Source organism: Pocillopora verrucosa, chromosome 2, assembly GCF_036669915.1.
Source record: "Pocillopora verrucosa isolate sample1 chromosome 2, ASM3666991v2, whole genome shotgun sequence".
NCBI lineage: Eukaryota > Metazoa > Cnidaria > Anthozoa > Scleractinia > Pocilloporidae > Pocillopora > Pocillopora verrucosa.
In genome coordinates, this window is record NC_089313.1 from 12,914,859 (window position 1) to 12,940,439 (window position 25,581).

Below are 25,581 nucleotides of genomic sequence, written 5' to 3' on the forward strand. Positions count from 1 at the left end.
CGCTCTTGAAAATGACTTTCATACTATAAATGACCTAATTTTGAGTATTTTCAAGGGCAAAAGGATAATTCTTCTACTTCGTAAAAATCATTCATTTAGGTGCAAATTGTAGATAAATCTTTAATCTTCAAAAAGCCGTGCATTGATTTAGAAGCACGCACTTCTAAAACTCCGAAAAGTGAGTATTGCGAAGCCTAGTGGGCCAATTGTGGTTCATTCTTTTCTAATTTAGGGCTCTTTAAAGCGGGATAGCGTTCAAATTTACCGCTTTATCGGTTATGAATAATTCATGATGTCCACGCATTCTGCCTGATGCAGCTGCTGGCCGAGACACTTGCTGTAAACAGAAAATTAAATGGTAAATCACCCGTGCTATTTTGCCTCCACTACTCAACCGGGCACACAAAGAGTAGGTATCTGGGCGCGTTGGCCAGCCAAGCCACCGTTTATTTAACTCCAAATCGATATGTTCACAAAAGTCTTTTACGATTGAAGTAAAATAAATGCACCAAAGCCGGACACGAAAACCCCTAACAACCAGCAGTTAGAATAAACGGGGAACGTGAACCCCCAACCAAGGCAGCGGTGCCATCCTTGAGGTTTTAGGGTATCCTATGAATGACATGTTATACACAGTTACTTAAGGTAGTATGCAAGTACAGCTCTAAATTTATACAAAAACGAAAACGAAAACGAACAGCTAAACACGGCGAAGGCTGACCGTAGAATGCCTTGCCCTATTAACGACCTCTACTTACAAACCGCGATCTCATAACTCTCCACGCATCTTACACTCGCCCCCAGTCCTCTGATACGTGCCGGCAAAATATTAATCTATGCTAATTAGGATTACCACAAATTACATTTTTACGATATGCTGGATAAGCCTAAGAAATCTAAATCAACGGAAAAAGACGAATGAATTTTAATGAACGCTTCTGTCTGTTCATCTAACATGCTTTAAATCGGAAAACGATATTCGAACACGCTATCATCAAGGATCATAAGCTAAAATCGTTTTCAAATCTTAACAATAAACGTTAATTTTGACCAAAGATGCCGAAGAATTGCTGTAAAAATGAAAAGAAAAATCTATTTTCTATCCTTGTGAAGCGCCATCATTCAGTAGCTCTTAGCCTCATTGCATTTTCCTGTTCATTTATGGAAAATAAGGTGTTACTACACTAGATAGGGTTTTAAAGCGAGTTTTGGTTAGGCGAGTGTCTCGAGACCGCACTACTATTGACCCGCAGGCTCACCATGCTTTCTCGGGTCAGACTTGGCGTATATTCCTTTAGGTTCCCTAGAAATGGCCTGCACCACAGCAAACAAATCACTGCTAGTGACGATGTGACCTAGTTGTTTTAAGCCTTCTATTACGTACTTGTCAATGCGATATTTCTTATTGTTTTCATAAAATACTCTCTGATCAGGCACCATTTGTGTGTGCAGTCGAGGTTCGTTTACTGCCTCAGACAAGTCGTCTCCAAACCAGAGTTTGTTCATTAAGACCTGTCGATGCAGAAATAATTGTAAGTTTCCTTGGTATCAATATGTACCACAGAGGCAGTGTGAATCCAGCCTAGAGAAGGTGGACGGATTTGTACAGACTTCGACCCACTGAAAATTTTTGTTAGCTGTCTTAGCAAAGAGTTGAACACGGGCAAACGCGTAGCCGGGGGGGGGGGTTTCCTGGGGTGCCCGTGACGCCCCTAGCCCCTACACTTTGTAAGCCTTGATTTGAGCAAACAATGTACAATATTCAGGTGATGAAAACTGGTGAGTGCCCTCTGTTTGACACAGCGTGAATCCCCCTTCTTTAAAACACCCTGGTTATACAGCCCATAGAATGCATATCAGCCGAGATATAATATTTTTTTTAGAGCCAAGGAACGTAGAATGAAACGATTGGATGTACCTGTGACACAGCGGTGGGTATCAGTTTCCCGCCAGAAGCACCGATTACAAGTTGCACAACTCCGTTGTTATCAGTAAAAATTGTGGGACACATGTTGGACAAAGGACGCTTGTGTGAATCAGGATAATTGTATGGTGAAGGAGAAATACCATCCACTATGTTTTCATCAGGAATATCAAAATCTGCCATCTCGTTGTTGTAAATGATGCCTGTGGTAGTGGATCGATATTTAGCACCGAACCTATTAGTAAACACACAAAAAAGTCATGGTTATTGGACTTGCTAGAATGCAATGTACTTGTAAAACGTTTGTCAGTTCCCCTTCTTTTTCTGTGTCCGTACTTCATGAACATTTATGAGCTGCCTCAATGCGATAAAAAATGGAGTTAGTATCTTGTGTCAAAATTTATTGCTGCCATAGAATTGTGCGACAATTTGATCGTGTGGCTTAATTTTGAGAAAATTAAGCTTTCAGACAAAAAGAAGAGAATCCGGCCTCAAAAGGGGCCGGAATCTGAGCCCGCTGGACACGCACATTTTCGAAAACAGTAGTGAACGATTCAAACAACAAGGCTGTAATAGGTGACAAGTGATAGTCAAGTTGTAGCCTTTCTTCTAGCTTTGAAATACAGCCATGTCTGATTGTTCCCGACGAGAGCAGTTCGAGAAGAAGATGCCATTGTCCTTTTTTAGTACCAACCCATATCAAAGTAAAAAATTCCATCCGCCCTTCGTAACTGTCACTTTTATTTGGGGACTCGATGAAAATAAGTGCGGCAAACAAGCAGCGGAAGTTCGAGTAGCTCCCCCATAATTTTCGTCTTAGGCCCCTTTTGGCCTCCCTGCTAGTTTCTGTACCTCCTCCACCATGAAGGCTTCAAAGCGAACACAAAACTACCCGCTAAGCAGGCTCAGGTTTTTAAGCCCGCTCGTCCAATATTGATTAGATCTAAACTCACCTCATGTTGATAGTAGATGTCACGGAAACTGCGTCTCCATCTGGGGCCAGAACAGCCACGTGGGTAGTACCGTAATCAGCGTTCGAAAAGAAATCTGCGTAATAACTTACATCTTTGTGGGTCTTGTTATCCCATATTTTGTTACGTAGGCGCTTGCCTGTTTTTGGATCCAACATCTCTAATGCTTTTTCCTGAAATATCAGCAAATTTGCATAATACTCAGCCAATGTTCTGTTGATTCAGACTCAACTTTGTTATGCGATTTTTGAATAAGATAATCCGCAATTGCTGCCAATTGTCTTCGAAAGTTGCCTCCACTCGCTCGACCAACTAGACGCAAAGCTTAATCAAGGGAGAACCTCATCGTCTCCGGAAAAAATGTAATCAGGTTTGGTTACCCTCGTTTTCCCGCTTGAGGTCGGCCGCATTCGTTAACACAGAGTTATCATTGGCTCCTTTTAATTCTTGTTTTTCCGTTCGCCCTATTGATGGCTCGTTTTAAAATAGCGTGCACTTATCTTGCTGGAAGGTAAAATGCGTCCTATTGCAACAAAATTAAGCAAATTTAAAAAAATTTTTCAACTTGAAGTTGGTTTCTTTTGAGTGTCTTTGTAGGCAATTCGGACTCCAGTAAAGAGATAACTATCTTGTGTGATCGCTGACAGTTTTTGAAAACTATGCTACTTCTTTTTCAAAGTACCCTTTTCACAACAGAAAAACAAGTCCAAGTTAAAAATTTATCGTTATTAAAGCACGAATCGTCGATATACTTCTTTATTTTAATAATTTGATTTTATCAACTGAGTTGATAATGTAAATTGGCCACTATAAAGAGTTTCTAAAGCTGAGGTAGCCGATTTACATTAACAAAGCACCACAGTTTTTTTGAAAACTTATCCCCTTTCTTTCTATATTTTGAGTTACAAACATGCAGACACAATTAACTACTACACTTAATTCAAGACTTCAAGAGGTGACATAATGTGTCAAAGTGTACGATGTTGGCATCGCGTTTCTCTTCGACGCCATTTTGTTGCCTGTGAAAGCAGAAACTGGGACAGACGCATTCTTACTGCGATTGCTTTCTTCCCTGAAGACATTGCAAAATTGGAACTAGACTGAACCACGGGCCGAACTTGAAAATAATCAATCGTGGAAAAAATCCAGCTATGAATCTAGTAATCTTCGCCTCGAAGAATACTGAAAATATAATGATTATGCTAGCGGTGCTACTTTTACAAAAGAGCAAAAATTATTCTCGTTTTTCAAATTATGTCAAAATTATGCCAGCACAGTCTATCTATAAGAGCCCTCTGATTGATAAAACGTAAAAACTGGCATAATTTGTACCACAGAATGATTTCCACCTACCTTGATGTCTGAATTGAAATATGGATCTCCAAGCAGACTGCGCCATGCATAACTGAACTTAAAGGCTTCAATGATTCGGTGATACGTAAGCACAGAGGATTTATCGTCTTTAAAGGCTGACGACGTCAAATTGTATCCTACATTAAAAAAAAATTGACACTTCTCAAACAGGGCTTGGTGAGTAGTACAGAGCAAACAATGTTGACGACTCATCTTTTTTATTTCTCTTTCGGTTTCGTCCAAATAAACTGAGTTTGTCAGCGAATTCAAACATAACACGCTCCAACAAGAAATACTCAACAAACATGCCTCACCAGATCTTAAAAGGGGGGGGGGGGGGGGGGGACGGGTGGGGATCATAAGAATGTTATCGGGGATCAGGTAAATTTCATCGTGACGTCCACAACCCCCCCCCCCCCTCCCTTCCAGACGATAACAAAGGCTCATTTTTTGAGCGTGAAGAGGAGTGTGTGCACAAGGAAGGGGAGCCATATGTGCCATATGTGCTATATTGATCACAGTGACAGGAACTCCTACCTTGCAAAATGTTCAAGATGAGCCCAAGCACGGCGCCACTTGTCGGGGGTGGGGTCAGGTACATTTTCATGCCCGAGAGTTCTCTCTGATATGGTTCTCTTTCCATGTGCTCGTAACCACTTAGATCACTGTCAGTCCATATCCCATTGACTTTTTCCAAATCACGAAGAATGTCACTGGCGAGTGCTCCATTGTAAAAAGATTCTGGATTGTCACGCACTCTTTCCAGGGTCTTTGCGTATTTTTCGTTCTTAATGACGTCTCCTTTTTTAACAAGCCTTTTATTATCAACCAAGAGCAGTTCACTGAAAAAATTGAAAATTCATTGACGTAAATTATCACATTATCCAGCTGCATGTGAACAAAGATCGGTCGCTCTGAGAGAATAATCTTCCCATAGAAGACTTCTCTGGTCTCAAAATACTAATCACCGAAGGGGAGGTGGCTAGTGGTGGTAATTATCCGCCACCAGCCACCGCCAGAGGTGAAGATTTGTTTATTATCATATAAACAACAGCGTTATACAAGGATTTCCAGCCCTGAGAAAAGCCGTAACAAATCCCCTGAAATATACGATACTTGATGAATGAACAGCAAAGCCTTCACCATTCTCAATCCGTGGTTGTTTTTGGAATTTTCTCGGACCATAATACCAAAATAAAAACCGAAAGTTATGTATTCAGTGGCTTTGGTAATGGCATTTCTCGCGGCTGAGAACGAAAATCGACAACTGAAAGATTTGCCACAGGCCGCTTTTGGCCGTATACCTGAACAATCTCTTCTGTCGATCGGTAAAAGTCACTAACTGAGAATTTTTTATATTGAAAATTACGCCCATTGTTTTTTTTGTAAAATTAATGATTCAACACATTTTTTCATCCTGAGTCCGACAATTTTTATTCGGGAATTGTCGATCCTTTAATTTTCATTCGTTCATAAGTCAAATTTTCTTGTCATTGAAGGGTTAATGTTTTTATACGATGAACAAAATAATGTATAGTTGCGTGTAGATATGGAATTTCTCTTCTCGTATTCAACTCGACATCCCACTCGTGAGCTATCAAGTTGAACACTCGAAGAGAAATTCTGAATCTAAGCGCCCACGTATTGTTTTTCATTTACGATCTAGAAGAATTTTGGGATAATATAGCTAAAAAAAAGGTGATTTTAAATCATTTATTCCTGCAATGATTACAACATTTTCGGGGACATGCTCAGAGGTGAATAGCAAAAGAATATTCAGAGTTTGAGTAGCCAATCAGAGCTCGCCTTTAACACTATCCACTGTTTTCGTATATACGAATCGCCTTTGTCACCTAAAAATTATGAATATTTCTGACCTTAAGCCTGGATCATTTCTAATATCTTGAGTAATATTTTCTGTCGTTTTTAGTGCATCATCCAGTGCCTTTGATACTTTAAACCCATCTTTGGCCAAATCGATGGCAGGTTGAACAAGGTGTTTCCATGGTAACCGACCATATCGTTGCCAAGCCTCGAACAAACCGTGCACCTCGCCAGGAACAGCGATGGATAGACCACCTAAATTTAAAGCGTGTTAGGTTGGCGTTTTTGTGGGTTTTCTTAAAAATATAGTTCGTTAATTCGTTAGTGCCGTCTGTGTAGTTAAGGTATTTTCCTAGACAGACATAAAAAAACATAACAGACGAGGTATTTAAACACTTAGTTTGACGCGCCTCTTTTCTTGCAAGATTTAAAGTACTGTCAAGGAGTACTATCAAGGAGTCTAAAACTTTGCTTTGAGCACCATTGAGATATTTAACAAATACAGAAGCCTTGACTGAGCTCTGTTCTGTTGTAAAGCATGCAGGAAGCGGTTAGAGCACGAACGAAGTGTAGGGAAAACTCGGACTGCAGTCTATTTCGTTTTCTCTTTGAGGATTTCCGTCTCTGCTCAAGTTATAATAATGTCAATTACGGTGCTTGGCATGTTTTCAAACCTTTTTTTGGTTCCTCTGTTACTATTTGCCGACTTCCCTCTTCCGAATTTCGTTTTCAAATAAAGAAAAAAAAACTTGAGGAAAGTCCTGGAAAAGGTCGGACATAGTACATTTGGCAGATGGCGTGACAGCTTTAACTCAACTCTATGCTCTATACTCTTATAGAGCACGCTCTTTCAAACAATGACAGCGCACGTTATATCCGAAATTTATTATAAACTGAATTGGGGAACATGTAAATTAATCTATTAAAGCGGAATAAACAATAATTAAAAAGTAGTATATACCAAAAGTGAACAATGTTTTACGCGCGCGCTGATTGACTGGCTCGAAAGTGAATAGCAAGTACTATTCACATCCGGGTAGCCGAAGAGAAAAAAATCTCGGGTCAAGAGTTTAACTTCCGAATATTTTTTTGGTATATTTTAAGCTCATTTTTTGGTATCTGTGTGGTATATACTAAAACTTTCAGTTATTCAGCTCCACTCGGTATATAATTGTATATATGGGTTCACAACAAAATCATGCCAAAGCAAAAGAACATACCTTTCTCAGCTTCTTCCTTTTTGCCCCTAAACATATCCCAGTAGGCTGAACCTGGAGCAGTTTCTCTGAAATCGATGACTGTGGATTTCTTTAATGTTTGATTGTACAGTAACATCACTCCCCCACCTCCTATTCCTGATGAGTGCATGCTGACCACACCCAAACAGAACATGGCAGCGATGGCAGCATCCACTGCAGAACCGTTAACGTTTAGGATGTCTTTTCCGATTTTGGAACACTCCTGTGTATCCGTGGCAACGGCTCCTATTTTATAGGGTCCGCCAAATGATTTATCGCGACGATGTACGAGCCCAATTACGAGCCCAATTACTATTATACACAATAATATGACGCCGATTATTATTTTACCACACCTACTGCATGCCCTGTTCCTAGAAAAAATAAATGAAGATTAGGTTACATGTATATGATCGTTTTTGACTCGTTCAGGATCTTTTAAATTATCTCAGTAAGAAAAAAAAATTACGTTTGCGGCTAAAAAATTATGTATAAATAGATCCCTACGATCCTGGTTAAAGTTGCAACATAAAATCTTTAATTTAACTATTTCTGTTGACAGGTTACTAAGTCCATCTTTAGATTCCTTTCCATAGGGACCAGTAATTATTTACCGCCTGTCGAGAGGGGGGGGGGGGAAAGGGAGATTAGAGGATTCTTGCGAGGGAGGACATGGTTTTCGGGGGGAAAGGGAGGGGGTCAGTCGTCATCAACAGAGAATAAAGGGGGAATATAGAACATCGACTGCCAATCACAATAACTACAAATAAGGGGAGGGGAGGGGGGAATCGTAAGAATATCACAGAGCCATACGGAGGATTAGGTAAACTTCATCGTAAACCAAACTAAACCTCAACCCTCCCTTCCCCTTCCCTCCTCCCCCTCTGGACTATAAATAATGACGTCGAACGGTCCGTTATTGAACCTTTTCCAAGAGAGAGAAAATTTTGCATTATCGACAAAACTGTAACACACTGAGTGGCGGAAAATCCATGAGAACAAGAGAACTTTCATATTGGGTACATTGTCTCTACATCACTTCTAACTTTCATAGAAAGTAAACAAACAAATGGTCATGGGGAAACCGAAAATGTTCCGGCTTACCTTAGTATATAGTTACCTTGGGAAATGGGATCCAATTCGCAAGGTTTTTTTTTGGGAAACTCAGTGAAGAATTTACAATAATTAAAAGTAACTGTAAAGTATATATGTGTGATGTTTTTGAAACGACCCTTTCAACTTTATAGCGAATTCCAGCATTGTTAGATACAGCAAAATTAAAATCAAACTTATCAGATGACGTGAATTGACATCCAATCGTTATACCGTCTGAAACTAAAGTTCATATTTCCTTGCTACAACTTTAGAATTCATGCCTTCAAAATCGTGCTTTTGTAACTCAACATCAGATCTCGTTCCAGTAAATGCTCAGAAAGCGGAGAACAATGATTCCTTGCTAATGCATCGTGTTATTGATTATCTTGTGCGTCTACGTCACCATATCACTTAGATACGTTAGATTATATTTGTAACTGGTGAAGATCTTGCCGAAATTAAGTTACACTAATATGTTTAACTGTAGTACCTCGTATAATAAATTCACAAAGTTGCCGTTTTTATAGGAACCATCGAACATTTCAGCCGAGATTGTTTCTTAAAACCACTGTTTACCGTTTTTTCGGTCTCGGATGTCTTATCAGACGTTTTGTGTGTTCACTGATAGATTATTGGAGTGGCGTGTTAATTATAACCAGTCTTCCAAATACAACCTACGATCTGCATTCAAATTTCCGAGAAATAATTAATTATATCTCTACCAAGATCGAACCAGAAAGTATTCTGGAGCGAATATTTTCAGAGTTTCTCTTTTGTTGAATATGATATATTTCCCTGTTTATATGACAGCATGTTGATAATTGTGCAGAGCGGTAAACCGTATCTTAAAAACCTTCCTTAACTCAGGTTAACGTTACATATGTTCACTACTAACAACTGCAAATCAATATTATACAGAGAGAGGCAAACTTTTCTCACTTTAAGCTCTTCCACGTGCACTTCCCGTCTTCTCGATCTAAACCTTCATATTTGGCCGCCATTACTATTCGTGTTGTCAACTGAACCTTGACATATCAAACTTACGTTTAACATCTGCCTCTGTAGATTTTCGTGACATGTCACGCAGTCTAAGGTCAGTCAAAAACACGCTAATTTTCGAACATTTTCCTCTTTTTCGTGTTTCTAAAACTAACGTACATAAGCTTTCTATACCACTGCATTTGAAGGCAATCATTAAAATATTTCGTTCGGGTTTTTGAGACTTATGGTTAGCGATTCAGACATGTCGAAGAGGGGTTCACGCCACATGCAAGCAGTGGCCATGGTGTCTGGGGCTATAACTTTAAAGCGCATGCCTATAACTGGTCATTACCGCAAAATACGAAAAAAACAATAAATTTGGCGCAATTTGATGTATAATACATGAGGTTTGGATATTGTTTGGGTTCGGGAAATGGGACTCGAAGTTTACGCGCTGGTGATTTTTTCTTCGCTGGCTCTTCTCGCGGTGGCGGTAGATGCACAAAACGATTTCGGCGAAGAAACAAATGGTCCAAAAGGGGAAAAACTGCCTTGGTTTACTTACGAAATAAACTAGTAAGTAAAAATTGCGCTTATCGAAGTGTATTCCGACCTGTTTCTTTTTTCTTTTTAATTTTTTTCAATTTTTTTTTCACCGAACTGATTTTTTTTTAATCAGCTATCTCATATATTCCCTGTCGAAGAAGTCTGATCAAGAGCCGAACGACGAAAGTGCTGATTCTGTGATTGTGGGAATCATGAAAAAAATTTTGAGGGAATCTGAGATTCGCGGAGTTGTTATAAATTCCAGAATTCTCAACGTCTTCAGGAAAAAGGATTTCTCTCCTCCACTCAGCGTTCAAGAAAGCGTCAAAGAGTGGGGGGAAAAGTATAAAGAAGCTTATTGATGCGTGATAGGCAAAAAACTACTCCTTCAAAATTTTCTATCATGAGCTCGAAAACAACTCATTGATTGAGGAAAACCAACAGCTTCGTGGGCAGAAAAGGAAAGCTGAACTGGATTTAGCCGCAGAGCAGGCAAAGTGATTAAAAATTGAGCAGGAGCTTGAAGATGTTATTAGGGATTCGGAAAACAGAAAAGAACATTACAAACAAAAATTCAAAAGATTAGCGAAAAAAGCAGCAAGAACGCAAAAAAAGGGACAAAGAGGTCCAAACAAAAGCAAACGTTTCACTGATTATACCAAACAACATCAGGCAAGATTAAGGCGATGATTTAAAGAAGACTACCACTCAGCACTGTCATTTTTAGGCCTCTATAATTTTATTGCCACCAAGGTTGAGGTATTTAATAATGACACTCAACAATATGAAACTATTTCATTGGTACAAGAGGGAGAGTTACAATTGGAAACAGAGCCAAGAGAACTGACTGACAATGATATTGATGACATCAATATGTGGGTTTACTTGAAGGACAAATTCAATATATCAAATGAAGCTTGGCATGAGTTGGCCATGAAGTGTAAAGACATGCACACAAAATATAAAATATGCAAACACTTAGATAAGCTCAGTGCCAATTGGAATCTGAGAAGTACACCAGGGGAGGCAGAGAGAGTACAGATTTCTTTCAGGGAGAGTCTTGAGGAACAGATAAAAAGGCTGCAGAAAAATGGAGTATTGGACAAGGTTACTACTATTAAAGTAAAGCTCAGTGATGATGGTACCAACATTGGGAAAAGGCTTAAACTTGAAAATGTGACATACACAATTTTGAATGAAAAGGATGCAGCAATGAATGAAAAAGGGAACTATGTTCTAGCAATAATTAAGACAACAGAGAACTATGACAATCTTAAAGAAAGCCTTGCTGATCTAAATAATGAAATGTCAAATTTAAAAGAAATAACTGTAAATAGTCATAAGTATAGCATTGAGTATTTTTTGGGAGGAGACTGGAAGTTTCTAGCCTGTGTTTGTGGTTTAGGGGCTGTATCTTGTATTTGGTGTAAGTGCCCAAGAAATGAAAGGTTTGACATCAGTAAAAAGTGGTATATAACTGAAAAATCTCTTGGGGCAAGAGATTTACAAGAAATAGGTAAGTGTGCAAAATATAAGCAATATAATTGTAAAACTAATCCATTATTTGATTTTATTCCTATACACCATGTAATAATTGATACTCTACATTTATTTTTGAGAATATCTGATAATTTAATTGAACTTCTGATCAGGGAACTTCGCAGGAAAGATGCCATTGACAAGGTATCTACTTTTTCAAATGGGTTTTGTCGAAATAAGTATAGACATATGGCTGGGTATGAGAAATTTGTAAAAGAACTTGGAATTAATTTTGAATGGAAAATTAATAGGGACAGCAAGAAGTTGGAGTACAGAGACCTTACTGGACCTGAGAAACTCTTGCTTTTCCAACATATCAATTTTCACTTACTATTACCAGAGTTTCATAATGTGGACAAGCTGCAAGCCCTTTGGGATAATTTCATAGATATTATGGGTGATCTTAAACTTAATTACACTACAGATGATGCTATCTCTAGCCTCAAAGACAAAATCAAAAAATGGTTTCAAAAATTCTTAGACCTTTACCAAGCAAAAGATGTAACACCATATATGCATTCTTTGTATGCTCGTGTACCTGAATTTTTAAAGCTCTACCAAAATTTATCTTATTACACTCAGCAAGGTATGGAGAAGTACAATGACACTGTATCAAAGGACTACTTTAGATCATCTAATCATAGAGGGGTTTCTGCTCTAAAGCAACTTTTCTTGAAAAAACACAGAATACAGCTTTTGGAAGCTGCTGGTTTGGAAAGGGTGAAGGAAAGTTACAACTGTGGTAACTGTTCAACTTCTGGCCATACCATCAAAACATGTACTGCAAAATGCAGCAAATGCGATGCTCCCACTTTCTGTGCACATCTTGTTAAAATAGATGGTAAATGGAGGCCAAGATGTGATTTAATCAATCAGTAATGATATAATATATCAATGTATTAAAGGAGTGTATTACCCAAAAACTGTTAGTAGAAGTTGTGTAGAATAATTTGCTATGCCTGTGAAATGTTTCTTGTATACAGCATTCAAGGAGTCTTTTTCAAAAATGTTACTGCATTGATTACAACAGAATCACAGACTGAAATATATGGGTCATTTATAACCACATGTTTACATTTTATGAAGGTAATTCACATGCAAGTAAAATAATTCTTTGACATCAACTATCAAAATCAATAAACATGTGCTAAATCAAATATATTAATGATGGACCATACTTTTGTATCCACATCTGTTGCCATCTCCACGGACAAATGTAAAAACGAGTTGATGCCCGTCTTCGATTTCAGATCTCACGTATTTATCGCCAATTAATTTAAATTCCACTATGGGGTTTCTTTTTGTCAACCAAAATCTCACAGTTCCTGGTACAACATAAGCAAAATCGCCGTTTTCATTTATGATCCGCTCATTCTACTTTGTGCCGATATAACAATCCAGAGTTTCATTTGAAAGAATTTCATATATTAGTTTATTCCTCTGATTTTTTTTGGATGAAATCCTTCCAAGACTTTTATAGAAAACGTCGTCATCGACTTGAATTTCAATACGAACTTCTGGATCCTCTGCGCCCGGAGTACAACTTTCGCTTGATCTCCCTATAAACGCGTTCATAAAAAGTTTGCAGGCGATCGCTGAAGGAATCATCGGTTGGTTTTGACATCGGTTCCAATCGCATTACGGGCAAATTATGTTCATCGCATGGCCTCCATTCGTCAAATTTCTCGCTGTACCCTTTGAAACGAATTTTGACCATGCTTCTCGCTTTGTCGACCTGTATTATCTCTACAGGATAAATATTCTTATCCGTAGTTTTTATTTTCTTGCATTGCTTGGTCTTAGCTTCTGCGAATTCGTCAATAAATCTTTTTGGAGTTTTCACACTTGGTGCCCGGGCACTAGTACCCGGGCACCGGCACAAAATGGTGCTGTGTTCAGACACACGGTACCCAGTCTGAAGATATGTTCACATTCAATAAACAGAGCACACGCTCACTATTGAGAAATTGTTCGAGTCGCAACATGCGTTTGTTCCGTGTTCAGTATATCTGCTTGCTTACTGTTTTTTATGGCTTTTTTAATTTTGTAATGCTGTGTTTCTACATGAAACATTTAGGAGACACCGCGGATGACGACGACAAGCGAAGATTATCTCGGATCGTCACGGAAGTCTGCGCTAGCATTACAAGTAGGTTGAATGTATTCCTTGCAGAAACGAGTGATAGTGGAGGGAGAGCAGCTTGGAAATTCCCACGAATTCAGAATGTTCTAGAACACGAATTCCTTCATTTTCCTGACAGAAAATGGCTGGAAAGTTATCGTATCTCCAAAGATATGTTTGAACAGTTGACGCATGATTTGCGGAGCCTTCAGCGACAGGTAACGAGACTGCGTAGTCCTGTACCTGTACGAACAGTTGTAGCGATGCTACTGAAACGTCTGGGAAAAGGACTGGACTACAGAGAGATCGGAGACAAATTTGGAGTCGGTGCTTCTACTGCATGCATTAAAGTTAACGAAGCTATGAAACTCCTGGTTAGTTCCAAGATGCACATCATAAGCAAAATACAAAGAGGAATAGATTTTAAAAGAATCATAAACGGTTTCCAGAGAAAGTGGAATTTTCCCCAATGTTTGGGTGCCATTGACGGTACCCATATACCCATATAAGCCCCCCTCGTCCACCATGCGGACTATTATAACAGGAAATCATATCAAACTCTTTCCCAAGTGCGACGAACATTTGTTTTTCTCGGTTCCAGGTGTACGCAACCACTAACCCCACGTAATGCGCATGCTCTCCGTTACGAATTTTCAAAATGGTGGACAGGTTAAAGGGGGAAATTAAAAAACACAAAGCGATTTTGCAATGAATTCTCAACATACACCCTCGTTAGAAAGGCAAATCCACGGAAGAAAGATATAAAACTGTATGATATTGAGATCGATATGATATTAAATCGATACCGAGGGCCCGTTTAATTGCCTTCCGCCACGATTATTAGCTTTCTTGACAGCTTTCTGAAGGCAGAATACTTTCTTTCTGAAGACTTCTGATATACGGCTATTGATTATTACACCTCGTATACCTGATTGCTCAAACACTTTGTTTACGATTGTTGAAAGGACCGACTCATGGTTCTCCGTCTTCGTCGTGACATTGCTTTGAAATAGTATAGACTAGTAAGCTGAAACGAAAAATTAATCAGGGAAGTTTACGAAAAATCCAGCAAACAAGCTTTAAAAAGGCATTTATTTAGACTACATACTTCAACGAACTTCACAAATCTTACTTGTTTATCTTGTAAGTAAACGATGGCAGATTAATTCCCGAAGCGCTTTCTGAGTTTCCCTATCCCTCTCCTACTGCTTTCACGCTTACAAAACAGGAAAAATCAAAAGGAGGAAGATACAGCTGTTTTGAAACGCCATTTGACGAAGGTGAATCTGCTTTTTGTTCAACACTTTACATATCAAAACAAAGGAAATTTGTTCCTCTTTTTGGTTCTGGCGGTACATTTTTAATTTGCGCCTGCGTAAAAGAGATATCGCCCGAGACCCTTCGCTCGGTCGTGTTTTGATCAAAAACGCCTTGTTAATTTCACGCAACCGCTCGGAGAAAAGGTAAAAATGACGAGGGAAAAACTTTACCTTCAAGTTAGAAAATTAGCGAAATAGAAAGCCACAATATTATAGTTTAATATTTCAGAGGTACATGGAGTGCTTTTTCCGTAGAGAATCCGCACGATGGTAAAACATTCGAAAATTACACTCGATTTGAGTGGGGTGTTGAAGTGGGCGTGGTCACTACATTCATGTTAAGACTATTTGTACCCCATAAGTTTGATATGGTTTCCATTCAGTTATTTTGCAAGGTGTTTGTGACAGCCAGTGCTGCTTCACTGATGTCTTTGCTGGCTGGCCTGGTCGAGCACACGATTCTAGGGTGTTTGGGCGTTCTCAGATAGGAAATTTGATAACAGAGGGAAGACTGATTCCTGATGATTCAAATTTGCGACGGGTTATCGATAACCACGTCATTGAGCCATTTCTTATTGGGGATCCAGCTTATCTCATTTCCAAGCATCTAATGAAAAACTACCAGTTTAGTGCCCGAGTACAAGGTCGAGACCTTGTACTCGGGCACTGGCACCGGCACCGTGCCCGAATTCTGGCGTGGGTACCAGGAAAAAAGGTGTGTTCACATTGGTGCCCGGCGTAGAATAGAACCCGGGCACAGTGCCCGGGCACCAAGTGTGAACACTGCCTTACGCTCCCGCTTCACTCTGTTAGCCGCCATTTTTAACATTGGCGCCCTTTACATATTTAATTGCCCTGCGCATGTCAGGTGAGTAATACGTAGGCTTGGGACCAATTTAAGCAAATGTTCAGTTTTCTATAGGATAAGTTTGATATGGGGAACTGTGATAGTCGAACTCGACTCTCAGGAAAATGTTGGCTTCGGAATATGAATCTTTTTTGTGCTCTTGTAGTAATATCTCTCAATATCCAATCCCTTACAATGTTTAATTGACCTTTTGTACCCAGCTTTTCAGTCCCCAAGATCTGATTTTAAAGGGAGCGCTAACGTAGAAGTGTTCTGCGAGTGTTTTGAATGAAAATTGAGACTTTAAATTTCGCATACCTTAAACGTTCAGGAGCAAAAGGTCAAGTTTTTCTTTAGTAACCGCGATAAACACGATATCTGACCACAACACGTTTAGCTTGAGGCGTATTTTCAGTTTATTTTATCATTCGGTGGAACATCCAATAAGGCCACCTCTTCATAAAAGTCATAAGAGGCATCTCACTACATCAACCTTTTTTTTGGCTCATCGAACGGTCGTCTATCTACGCTTATGTAAACTTTCTAAGCAAACCAAAGTGCGCCTTGGCAACCAAAACAATCACGGACAAAAGACCATTGTAATAAAATGCGCGACAACTCACTCAAGCAGATAATTCTTGACATTTCTTTTCTGTGTAAGAGTAATACAAAAGCAAATCAGAACGTTGCGTAAATTGAAGCATGCGTAGTAACTGCACCTTTCTCATTTATTTTTGTCAACCTTTTTCTTCTGAGCTTGTGGCTTAGTTTGTTAATTTTTTTTTTACATAAATGTCACGTAAAAATGCCTAAGATGCCACAGTTTCTTCAGTGTTAAAAATGTTTTTCATGGCGTATTAACAATGCATACGCTAGGAACGCTCATTATTCCTCCAGGCGGGAGGGGATCGTAGGATTATGGTTGTGTCTCAATGAAATTTGCCCGATCCCCCCTTAAGGCTTTGTGTTATTCTCATGATCCCCCTTATTAGCAGTCACTTTTTTATGCTCACCCCCCTTTATACTCTATTAGCGACGACTGATCTCCCCTCCCTTCCCCCCCTGAGAACCATGTGATCCCCGAAGTCCTCCTACCCCTCCCCCGCCAGGCGATAAATAACAACTGCTCCCTTAGGAAACTTGAGATTTGTAGTCTTCTTCAACGCGCACTGTTAACGAAGCTGCACTAAACCCCTCTTCGAGTACACGGTAAAAAGGTTAATATTTCCCGATAGCAGCAAGTAATGGGCTCCTGTCGATAGCCAGTTTAGGCCAACATTAGTGGAAATGACATGAGTATATTGGAAACATGGAAACAGGTGTGGAGTGTGATGATTCTTTGAGATGCTCTCGATTGACTCTCTTCTATGCGAACTTCTCAAAAATTGCATGGAACGGGTGAATCTTAAAGAGTCTTTTTGCTCCTGTATTATATTGTTTGAAGATGAACTATTCTGTAATCAAACCTTACTCAGTGTACTGCTTTCCATGGTGTGCTTTGCATTCTGAAGTAGGTAGAATGAAGTAGGTAGGTAACCGCCCTTACAGAGAGGAACAAGAAATACTACATTTGCCTTCAGAAATTACTGAGTTTTTACCCACCAGCTACAAGCAATGATATTGTTAAAATCCTTCCTTGAATCACTGTGTTATGCAGAGACACTGGTGGAGTCTAAAAATAATCTCGATATGGCTATTAATATTCGAAGCAATGCGAAGTTTATTTTGCTAACACTTATCTATTTTAAATTATATAATAAGCTCAGTTATGCACGCATTCTGATTGGTTCTCAGTTATGATCTATTGGAAGACAGACCTATAGATGACGTCATCTTTAAAACTTTTTAAAATTCTTTATTATATAAAACAAATTGATTCCAAGTTGCCGTGCGTCTGTTCAGTAATAGATCACAGAGGACGTCAAAATGTGGTAAGAACATTAGTGACACACTCGGCTGTGCCTCGTGGGCCACTTTTTTGTTCTTACCACATTTTCACGTCATCTGTGATCTATTATTGAATAGACGCACGGCAACTTAGAATCTATTTGTTAAATAGTTCAGTTATCCAGTTAATTGGGCCAATCACATTCCGCACTTCTATTGACCCGCGGGTGCACCATGCTTTCTCGGGTCAGACTTGGCGTATATTCCTCCAGGTTCCCTGGAAATCGCCTGCACCACAGCAAACAAATCACTGCCAGTGATGTTGTGACCTCGTTGTGCTAAGCCTTCTATTACGTACTTGTCGATGCGATAGTCCTTATTATTTTCATAAAATACTCTCTGATCAGGCACCATTTGTGAGTGCAATCGAGGTTTGTTTACCGCCTTAGACAAGTCATCTCCAAACCAGAGTTTGTTCATTAAGACCTGCAGGTGCAAAAATAATTATAAGCTTCCTTGCTTTCAATATTTACCACAGAGGCGGTGTGAATCTGCCCTGGAGATGGAGGGACGGATTAATTGACTACAGACTTCGACCCACTGAAAAAAGAGTTTGTTTCTAAACTCTCAATACCCTCAATACCCTTGATACAGTGTGAACCCCCATTGAAACATCCTGATTACGCCCCTAATGGGGTTCAATATATAGCCCACAGAATGCTTATCAGCTTAGCTATAAAATCTTAAGAGTCAAGGAATTTTGAATGAAACGATTGGACGTATCAGTGATACAGCTGTGGTTATCCTTTTCCCGCCAGAAGCACCAATAACAAGCTGAACTTTTCCGTCGTTATCAGTTAAAATGGTGGGACACATGGAAGAGAACGGTCGCTTGCCTGGCCGAGGCCGATTGAATGGTGAAGGAGAAATATCACCCACTACTTCGTAATCAGGAATATCAAAATCTGCCATCTCATTGTTGTAAATGATGCCTGTGGTAGTGGATCGGTACTTAGCACCGAACCTATTATTAAACACAAAAACAGTTCACGGTATCACTAGAATGCAATGCAACTAGTGGTAAGTTTTGTCAGTTTCCTCTCTTTTTTTCTGGGTCCATCCTTCACGAACATTTATGAGCTGCCTCATTGCGATAAAAAGATGGGGTTAAGTTAGTATCCTGTGTCAAATTTATTGCTGTCATAACATTGTGCGAAAAGTTTATCGTGAGGCTTCATTTTTTAAAAAATCTCAGGTTTAAGCCCGCTTGTCCAATATTGATTGGTTCTAAACTCACCTCATGTTGATAGTAGATGTCACCGAAACTGCGTCTCCATCTGAGGCCAGAACAGCCACGTGGGTAGTACCGTAATCAGCGTTCGAAAAGAAGTCCGCGTAATAGCTTACATCTTTGTGGGTCTTATCATCCCATATTTTGTTACGTAGGCGATTGCCTGTTTTTGGCTCCAACATCTGTGATGCTCTCCACTGAAATATCACCAAATTTGCAAAATATTCAGCTAATGTTCTGGTGATTCTGACTCAACTTTGTTGTGCGAATTTTGAATAAGATAATTCGCAACTGCTGCCAATTGTCTTCGAAAGTTGCTCCCATTCGCTCAACCAACCAGGCAAAGCTTAATCAAGGGCGAACCTCATCGTCCCCGGACAAAATGTAATCAGGTTTGGTCACCCTGGTTTTCCCGCGTGAGGTCGGCCACATTCGTTAACACAGAGTTATCACTGGCTCCTTTTAATTCTTGTTTTTCCATTTGCCTTTTTAATGGCTCGTTTTAAAATAGCGTTCACTTATCTTGCTGGAAGGTAACATGCGCCTTATTGCAGCAAAATGAAGTAAATTTAAATACATTTTTCAATCTGGAGTTGGTTTCTTTTGAGAGTCTGAGTGCGCAATTCGGACTCCAGTTAAGAGATTACTATCTTGTGTGATCGCTAACAACAAAGGGCTGACAAAAATCAACCAGAGAGTAGGCTCTTAAATACTGTGCGAGTAAAAGTAGCATATTGTGCTATTATGATAAAGTTCGGATGTAACGCGCGCTGTCATTGGTTGAAAGAGCGTGCTCAATGAGAGTATAGAGCATAGAGCTGTCACGCCATATGCCAAATTGTATTATGTCTAATCTTTTCCAGGACTTTTCTCTGGTTTTTTTTTCTTAAATGTAAAGAGAAATTTCGGAACAGGCGGGTCGGCAAATGGCAACAGAAGAACTAAAAAAAGGTATGTAAACATGCCAGGCGCCGTAATTAACCTTATTATAACGTGAGCAGACACGAAATTCCTCGAGGAGAAAATGAAATGGACAGTCCGAGTTTTGAAAGTTTTCACACTCAGTTAGATTGCAAGCTTACGTAAAGTAATAACAATCAAACACAGCTAACAGTCGTGTAGTATATATTGTTTCGTATCTCAAGAAGTGGGGAGAAACACTCGACTACATCTCGTGTTACTTCCTGTACTTCTTCCGTGCTCTAGCCGCTTCCTGCATGCTTTACAACAGAACGGAGCATAGTCAAGGCTTCTTTTTTTTTTAAACTAGCATTGCTTTATTTTTCCTAAGTTATGCTTAATATTGTGCTTGTTTCTGAAAATTATGCTAATCCTTTTAAAGGTACCATTTTCACAACAGAAAAACAAAACAAGTTCAAATTAAAAATTTATTTTTATTTAGGCACGAATCGTCGATACTTCTTCATTTTAATAATTTGGTTTTATCAACTAAGCTGATAATGTAAATTGGCCACCTTAAAGAGTTTCCAAAGCTACGGTGGTCAATTCACGTTATCAAAGTACCACAGTTTCTTTCAGAACTTAACCCCTTTATTCTTTAATTTGAGTTACATACATGCAGGCACAATTAACTACTGCACTTAATTCAAGACTTCAAGCGGCGACATAATGTGTTAAAATTTATGATGTTACTGTACGCGTTTCTCTTTGACGCCATTTTTTTTGCCTGTGAAAGCGGAAATTGGGACGCAATCTTTACTTTCGGTGTGCCAGTCTCTGGACGACGAATGACCAGGTACTGCGATTACTTTCTTCCCCAAAGACATTGAAAAATTGAAAATAGACCAAACCATGGGGCGAACTTGAAAATAATCAATCGAAGAGAACAATCCAGTGATGAATCTGGTTCTCTTCAAAAAATGCTGGAAATATACTGATTCTGCTAAAAGTGATACTTTTACTAAAAAGAAAAAATTAAGCTCGTTTTTCCAAACTATGCCAAAAATTATGCAAGCACAATCTCTAAGGGCCTGCCGGAAAACCCTCTGATATTATATCTGTACGGAAAATGTCATAAAGCTGGCATTTGAATCACTGAATTATTTCCACCTACCATGATGTCTGAATCGAAATCCGGATCTCCAAGCAGACTACGCCATGCATAACTGAACTTAAAGGCTTCAATTATCCGGTGATACGTAAGCACAGAGGATTTCTTGTCTTTAAAGGCTGACGACGTCATATTGTACCCTACATTAAAAAAAGGAAAAAAAATGACATTTCTTAAGCAAGACTTGGTGAGTAGTGCGCAGCAAACAATGTCGACGACTTTTTTTTTTTTGCATTTTCCACCGGTTTCGTCTAATTAACCTTTTAACTCCTAAGAGTGACTAGCATCTAAGTTCTCCCAACGATATCAGTCCTGAATCAAACATTTAGGTCACGAGAATAAATGAAATGATCATCAAGTAAAGAAGTTCTACATTGCTAACCAACTTCTCCTTGTCAGCACCTTAAGAAACGTATAGAGAATAGTTTGGAGGATATGCATACTGATGTGAGGGTGTAAAAGGTAAAAATGACTTCGTCAGCGAATTCAAACATAACACGCTCCAACTAGAAATACCCACCAAACATGCCGCACCAGGTCTTAAAAGGGGGTTAGGAAGGGGGATCATAAGAATGTTACCAGGAGATCAGGTAAATTTTATCGTGACGCAATAGAAATCCTCCACCCCCCTTCCCCCCTTCCCCCCTTCCCCCCTTCCCCCCTTCCCCCCTTCCCCCCTTCCCCCCTTCCCCCCTTCCCCCCTTCCCCCCCTCTCTCCCCTTCCCCCCTTCCCCCCTTCCCCCCTTCCCCCCTTCCCCCCTTCCCCCCTTCCCCCCTCTCTCCCCTTCCCCCCTTCCCCCCTTCCCCCCTTCCCCCCTTCCCCCCTCTCTCCCTTCCAAGGCGATACCTAAGGACTAGTCACTCTAGTTTTTTGAACGTGAACTAGAGTGTGCGCACAAGGAAGGGGAACTATATGTGCTACATGTACTTTATTGATCACAGTGTTTTTGAGACGGCGAGTTAGATATAAGAATATAATAATGATGACTATAATCATGACTATAATCATGACTATAATAAAAATAATAATAATAATAATAATAATAATAATAATAACATTTTGACGAGAACTCCTACCTCGCAAAATGTTCAAGATGAGCCCAAGCACGGCGCCACTTGTCGGGGGTGGGTCAGGAAAATTTTCATGCCCGAGAGTTCTCTCTGAAACGACTCTCTCGTGATCGGTCTGTAATCTCTTAAATCACTGTCGGTCACCATCCCATTGATTTTCTTCAAATCACTGATAATGTCTCTGGCAAGTGCTCCATTGTAAAAAGATTCTGGATCGTCACGCACCGTTTCCAGGGTCGTTGCGTACTTTTCATTCTTAATAACGTCTCCTTTCTTAACAAGCCTTTTATTATCAACCAGGAGCAGTTCACTGAAAAAAATTGAAAATTCATTAACGTAAATTATCTCATAACCCAGCTGCATACGAACAAAAATCTGTCGCTCTGAGAGAACAATCTTCCCATAGAAGACTCTGGTATCAAACTACTATTCACCGAAGGGGAGGTGGCTAGTGGTGGTAAATTTCCGCCACTAACCACCGTCACTGAGGTAAAAGTTTTTTATTATCATATAAATTACTGTGTTTTACAAGGATTTGCTTGGCGTCGAGTAGCCAATCAGAGCGCGCCTTTAACGCTATCCGTTGTTTTCGTATATACAAATTGCCTTTGTCACATAGCAATTATGAATATTTCTGACCTTAAACCAGGGTCATTTTTAATATCTTCCTCGATTCCTTTGGTCCTTTTTTAGTGCATCATCCAGTGCTTTAGATGCTTTAAACCCTTTTTTGGCCAAATCGATGGCGGGTTGAACAAGGCGTTTCCATGTTAACCGACCATGTCGTTTCCAAGCCTCGAACTGACCGCGCACCTCGCCGGGAACAGCGATGTACTGACCACCTAAGATTAAAGCTTGTTAAGTTGACGTTTTTGTGGGTTTTTAAATATAGTTCGTCAATTCGTTTGTGCCGTCTGTGTAGGTAAGGTATTTCCCTAGACAGACATTAATAAACTTTACAGACAAGGTATTTATAGACTTAGTTTAACGCGCCTATTTTCTTGCAAGATTTAAAGTGCTGTCAAGGAGTCCAAAACTTCGAAGTAGAGAAAGAGCGTACGTTTGCATTGATTAATTAGAACCATTGAGACACACTGAATTGGAGAAAATGTCAATTAATCTATTAAAGCGGAATAAACAATAATTAAAAAGTAGTGTAAACCACACAAGTGAAGAATGTTTTACACGCACGCTGATTGGCTAACTCGGAAGTAAATAGCAAGTACCATTTCACCTCCGAGCAGCCGAAGAGAATAAAATCTCGCGTCAAGAGTTTAACTTCCGAACATTTTTTGATATATTTTTAGCCAATTTTTTTGTATCCGTGTGGTATGTACTAAAACAGTTATTCACCTCCACTTCGATAAATAATTGTATATATAAGCTCACAAAAAATTATGCAAAAAAAAAGTTTTGGAGACCTTTCTTGGCTTCTTTCTCTTTGCCCTTGAACATATCCTAGTAAGCTGTAGCTGGGGCAGTTTCTCTGAAATCGATGACTGTGGCTTGCTTTAATGTTTGATTGTACACTAACATCACTCCCCCACCTCCTATCCCTGATGAGTGCATGCTGACCACACCCAAACAGAACATGGCGGCGATGGCAGCATCCACCGCAGAGCCGTTTGCCTTTAGGATGTCTTCTCCTATGTCAGAACACTGCTTTGTATCCGTGGCAACGGCTTCTCTTTTATAGGGTCCGCCGAATGATTTATCGCGACGAAGTACGAAATACCAGACCAGCCCAACTACGAGACCTATTATAAACACTACTGCTACTATGACGCCGATTGCTATTTTACCACGCTTACTGCATGCCAAGTCCCTTAAAAAAAAAACACTTTCAGGTTAGTTTTTGACTCGTTCAGGAACTATTTCTGTTGGCAGGTTACTGCGTCCATTTTAGATTCTTTTCCTTAGGGACCAGTAATTATCTACCGCCTGTCGAGGGGAGGGGGGGGGAGGGAAGGGAGATTAGAGGACTTATTTTCGGGGGGGAAGGGAGGGGGTCAGTCATCCTCAACAGAGAATAAAGGGTGGACTATAGAAAATTGGGATCAATATTATCAGTATCTGAGCAACTGCCCACCTACGCCTCCCCTAACCCAACATTAACCCTGACTTTTTATCAATTGACTGTTGTTGAGTTAGGGGAGGGGTAGGTGGGTAGTTGCCTAGATTCTGATATTGATCCGAAAATTGACTGCCAATCACAATAATTACAAATGAGGGAAGGGGGGGGGGGGGAAATCGTAAGAATATCACAAAGCTAAATGGAGGATCAGGTACACAACCAAAATCTGATGTAACCCTCCCGAACACAAATCTTATCAGTAGCTAAGTAATACATTTTCCTTCCTGTCCGTTGAACTCTCCAGACGTTTTTCACCCGGGTTTAGGCCCTTATAGACTGTGTTAATAAATGTAGTATATTATGCTGCTCAGCTAGCATTTCTCGATGTTTTCTAAACTATGCTCAAATAATTTCAACGAAACTGTAGGTCAGTCAGGTCAGGGGTAGCCTAACACAGTCTCCGGCTTACCCAAGTGTATAATTGCCTGGGGAAATGGGATCCAATTCGGAAGGCTAAGTTTTGTTTGTTTGCGAACTCAGTGAAGAATTTACAATAATTAAAAGTAACTCTAAAGTATATATGTGTGATGTTTTTGAAACGACCCTTTCAACTTTATAGCGAATTCCAGCATTGTTAAATCCAACAAAATTGAAACAAAACTTATCCGTTGATGTGAATTGAAACGTTATATTTTTCTTGAATAATCACGACATCCAATCGTTATTCCGTCGTAAATCAAAGCTCATATTTCGCAAGACTAATTTTTGTTTCCCGGCAAACTCGATGAAGAATTTACAATAGTTACAAGAAACTTTAAAGTCTATATGTATGATGTTTTTGAAAAGACCCTTTTGACTTTTTAACGGATTCTAGCTTTGTTACATACGGCAAAATTGAAATCAAACTTATCCGATGACGTGAGTAAACACGTCACATTTTTCTGAAATAATCACAACATCCAATCGCTATACCGTCTGAAATCAAAGTTCATATTTCCTCCTACAACTAAAGAATTCACACCTTCAAAATCGTGGTTCTTTAACTCAACATCAGATCTCGTTCCAATCAATGCTCATACAGCGAAGAACGATGATTCCTTGCTAATGCATCGTATTATTGATTATCTTGTGCGTCCACGTCACTATATCACTTTCATACGTTCGATCATTATATTTGTAACTGCGGCGAAGATCTTGTCGAAATCAAGGTACTCTGAAATGTTTACTTGTACTACCTCGTATTATAAATTCACAAAGTTGCTGTTTTTATGGGAACCGCTAAACATTTCAGCCGAGATTGTTCCTTAAAATCACTATGTGCCGTTTTCTTGGTCTTGGATGTCTTATCAGACGTTTTGTGTGTTCATTGACAGATATTTGGAGTAGCGTGTTATAGCCAGTCTTCCAAATACAACCTACGATCTGCAC

The 25,581-nt window shown here is 39.6% G+C and overlaps 2 protein-coding genes and 2 pseudogenes across 2 annotated transcripts; 2 read left to right on the forward strand and 2 right to left on the reverse strand.

Moving 5' to 3' along the window:
- Positions 1-423: 423 nt before the first annotated feature.
- LOC131768930 (glutathione hydrolase 1 proenzyme-like) lies at positions 424-9,406 on the reverse strand. Its single transcript, XM_066162858.1, has 8 exons — positions 9,345-9,406; positions 7,293-7,684; positions 6,126-6,327; positions 4,786-5,090; positions 4,249-4,385; positions 2,878-3,068; positions 1,919-2,159; positions 424-1,512 (listed from the first exon to the last, which is right to left on the reverse strand). Exons 1-8 carry the CDS (start codon positions 9,404-9,406, stop codon positions 1,240-1,242), a joined length of 1,803 nt encoding a protein of 600 aa, XP_066018955.1. The 3' UTR covers positions 424-1,239.
- Positions 9,407-9,819: 413 nt separating this feature from the next.
- On the forward strand, positions 9,820-12,350 carry LOC131780303 (uncharacterized; annotated as a pseudogene).
- Positions 12,351-13,535: 1,185 nt separating this feature from the next.
- LOC136279249 (uncharacterized) lies at positions 13,536-15,654 on the forward strand. Its single transcript, XM_066162859.1, has 2 exons — positions 13,536-14,082; positions 15,296-15,654. Exons 1-2 carry the CDS (start codon positions 13,536-13,538, stop codon positions 15,652-15,654), a joined length of 906 nt encoding a protein of 301 aa, XP_066018956.1.
- Positions 15,655-17,761: 2,107 nt separating this feature from the next.
- The window catches only part of LOC131768980 (glutathione hydrolase 1 proenzyme-like), an 8,381-nt pseudogene continuing 561 nt past the window's right edge, over positions 17,762-25,581 (reverse strand).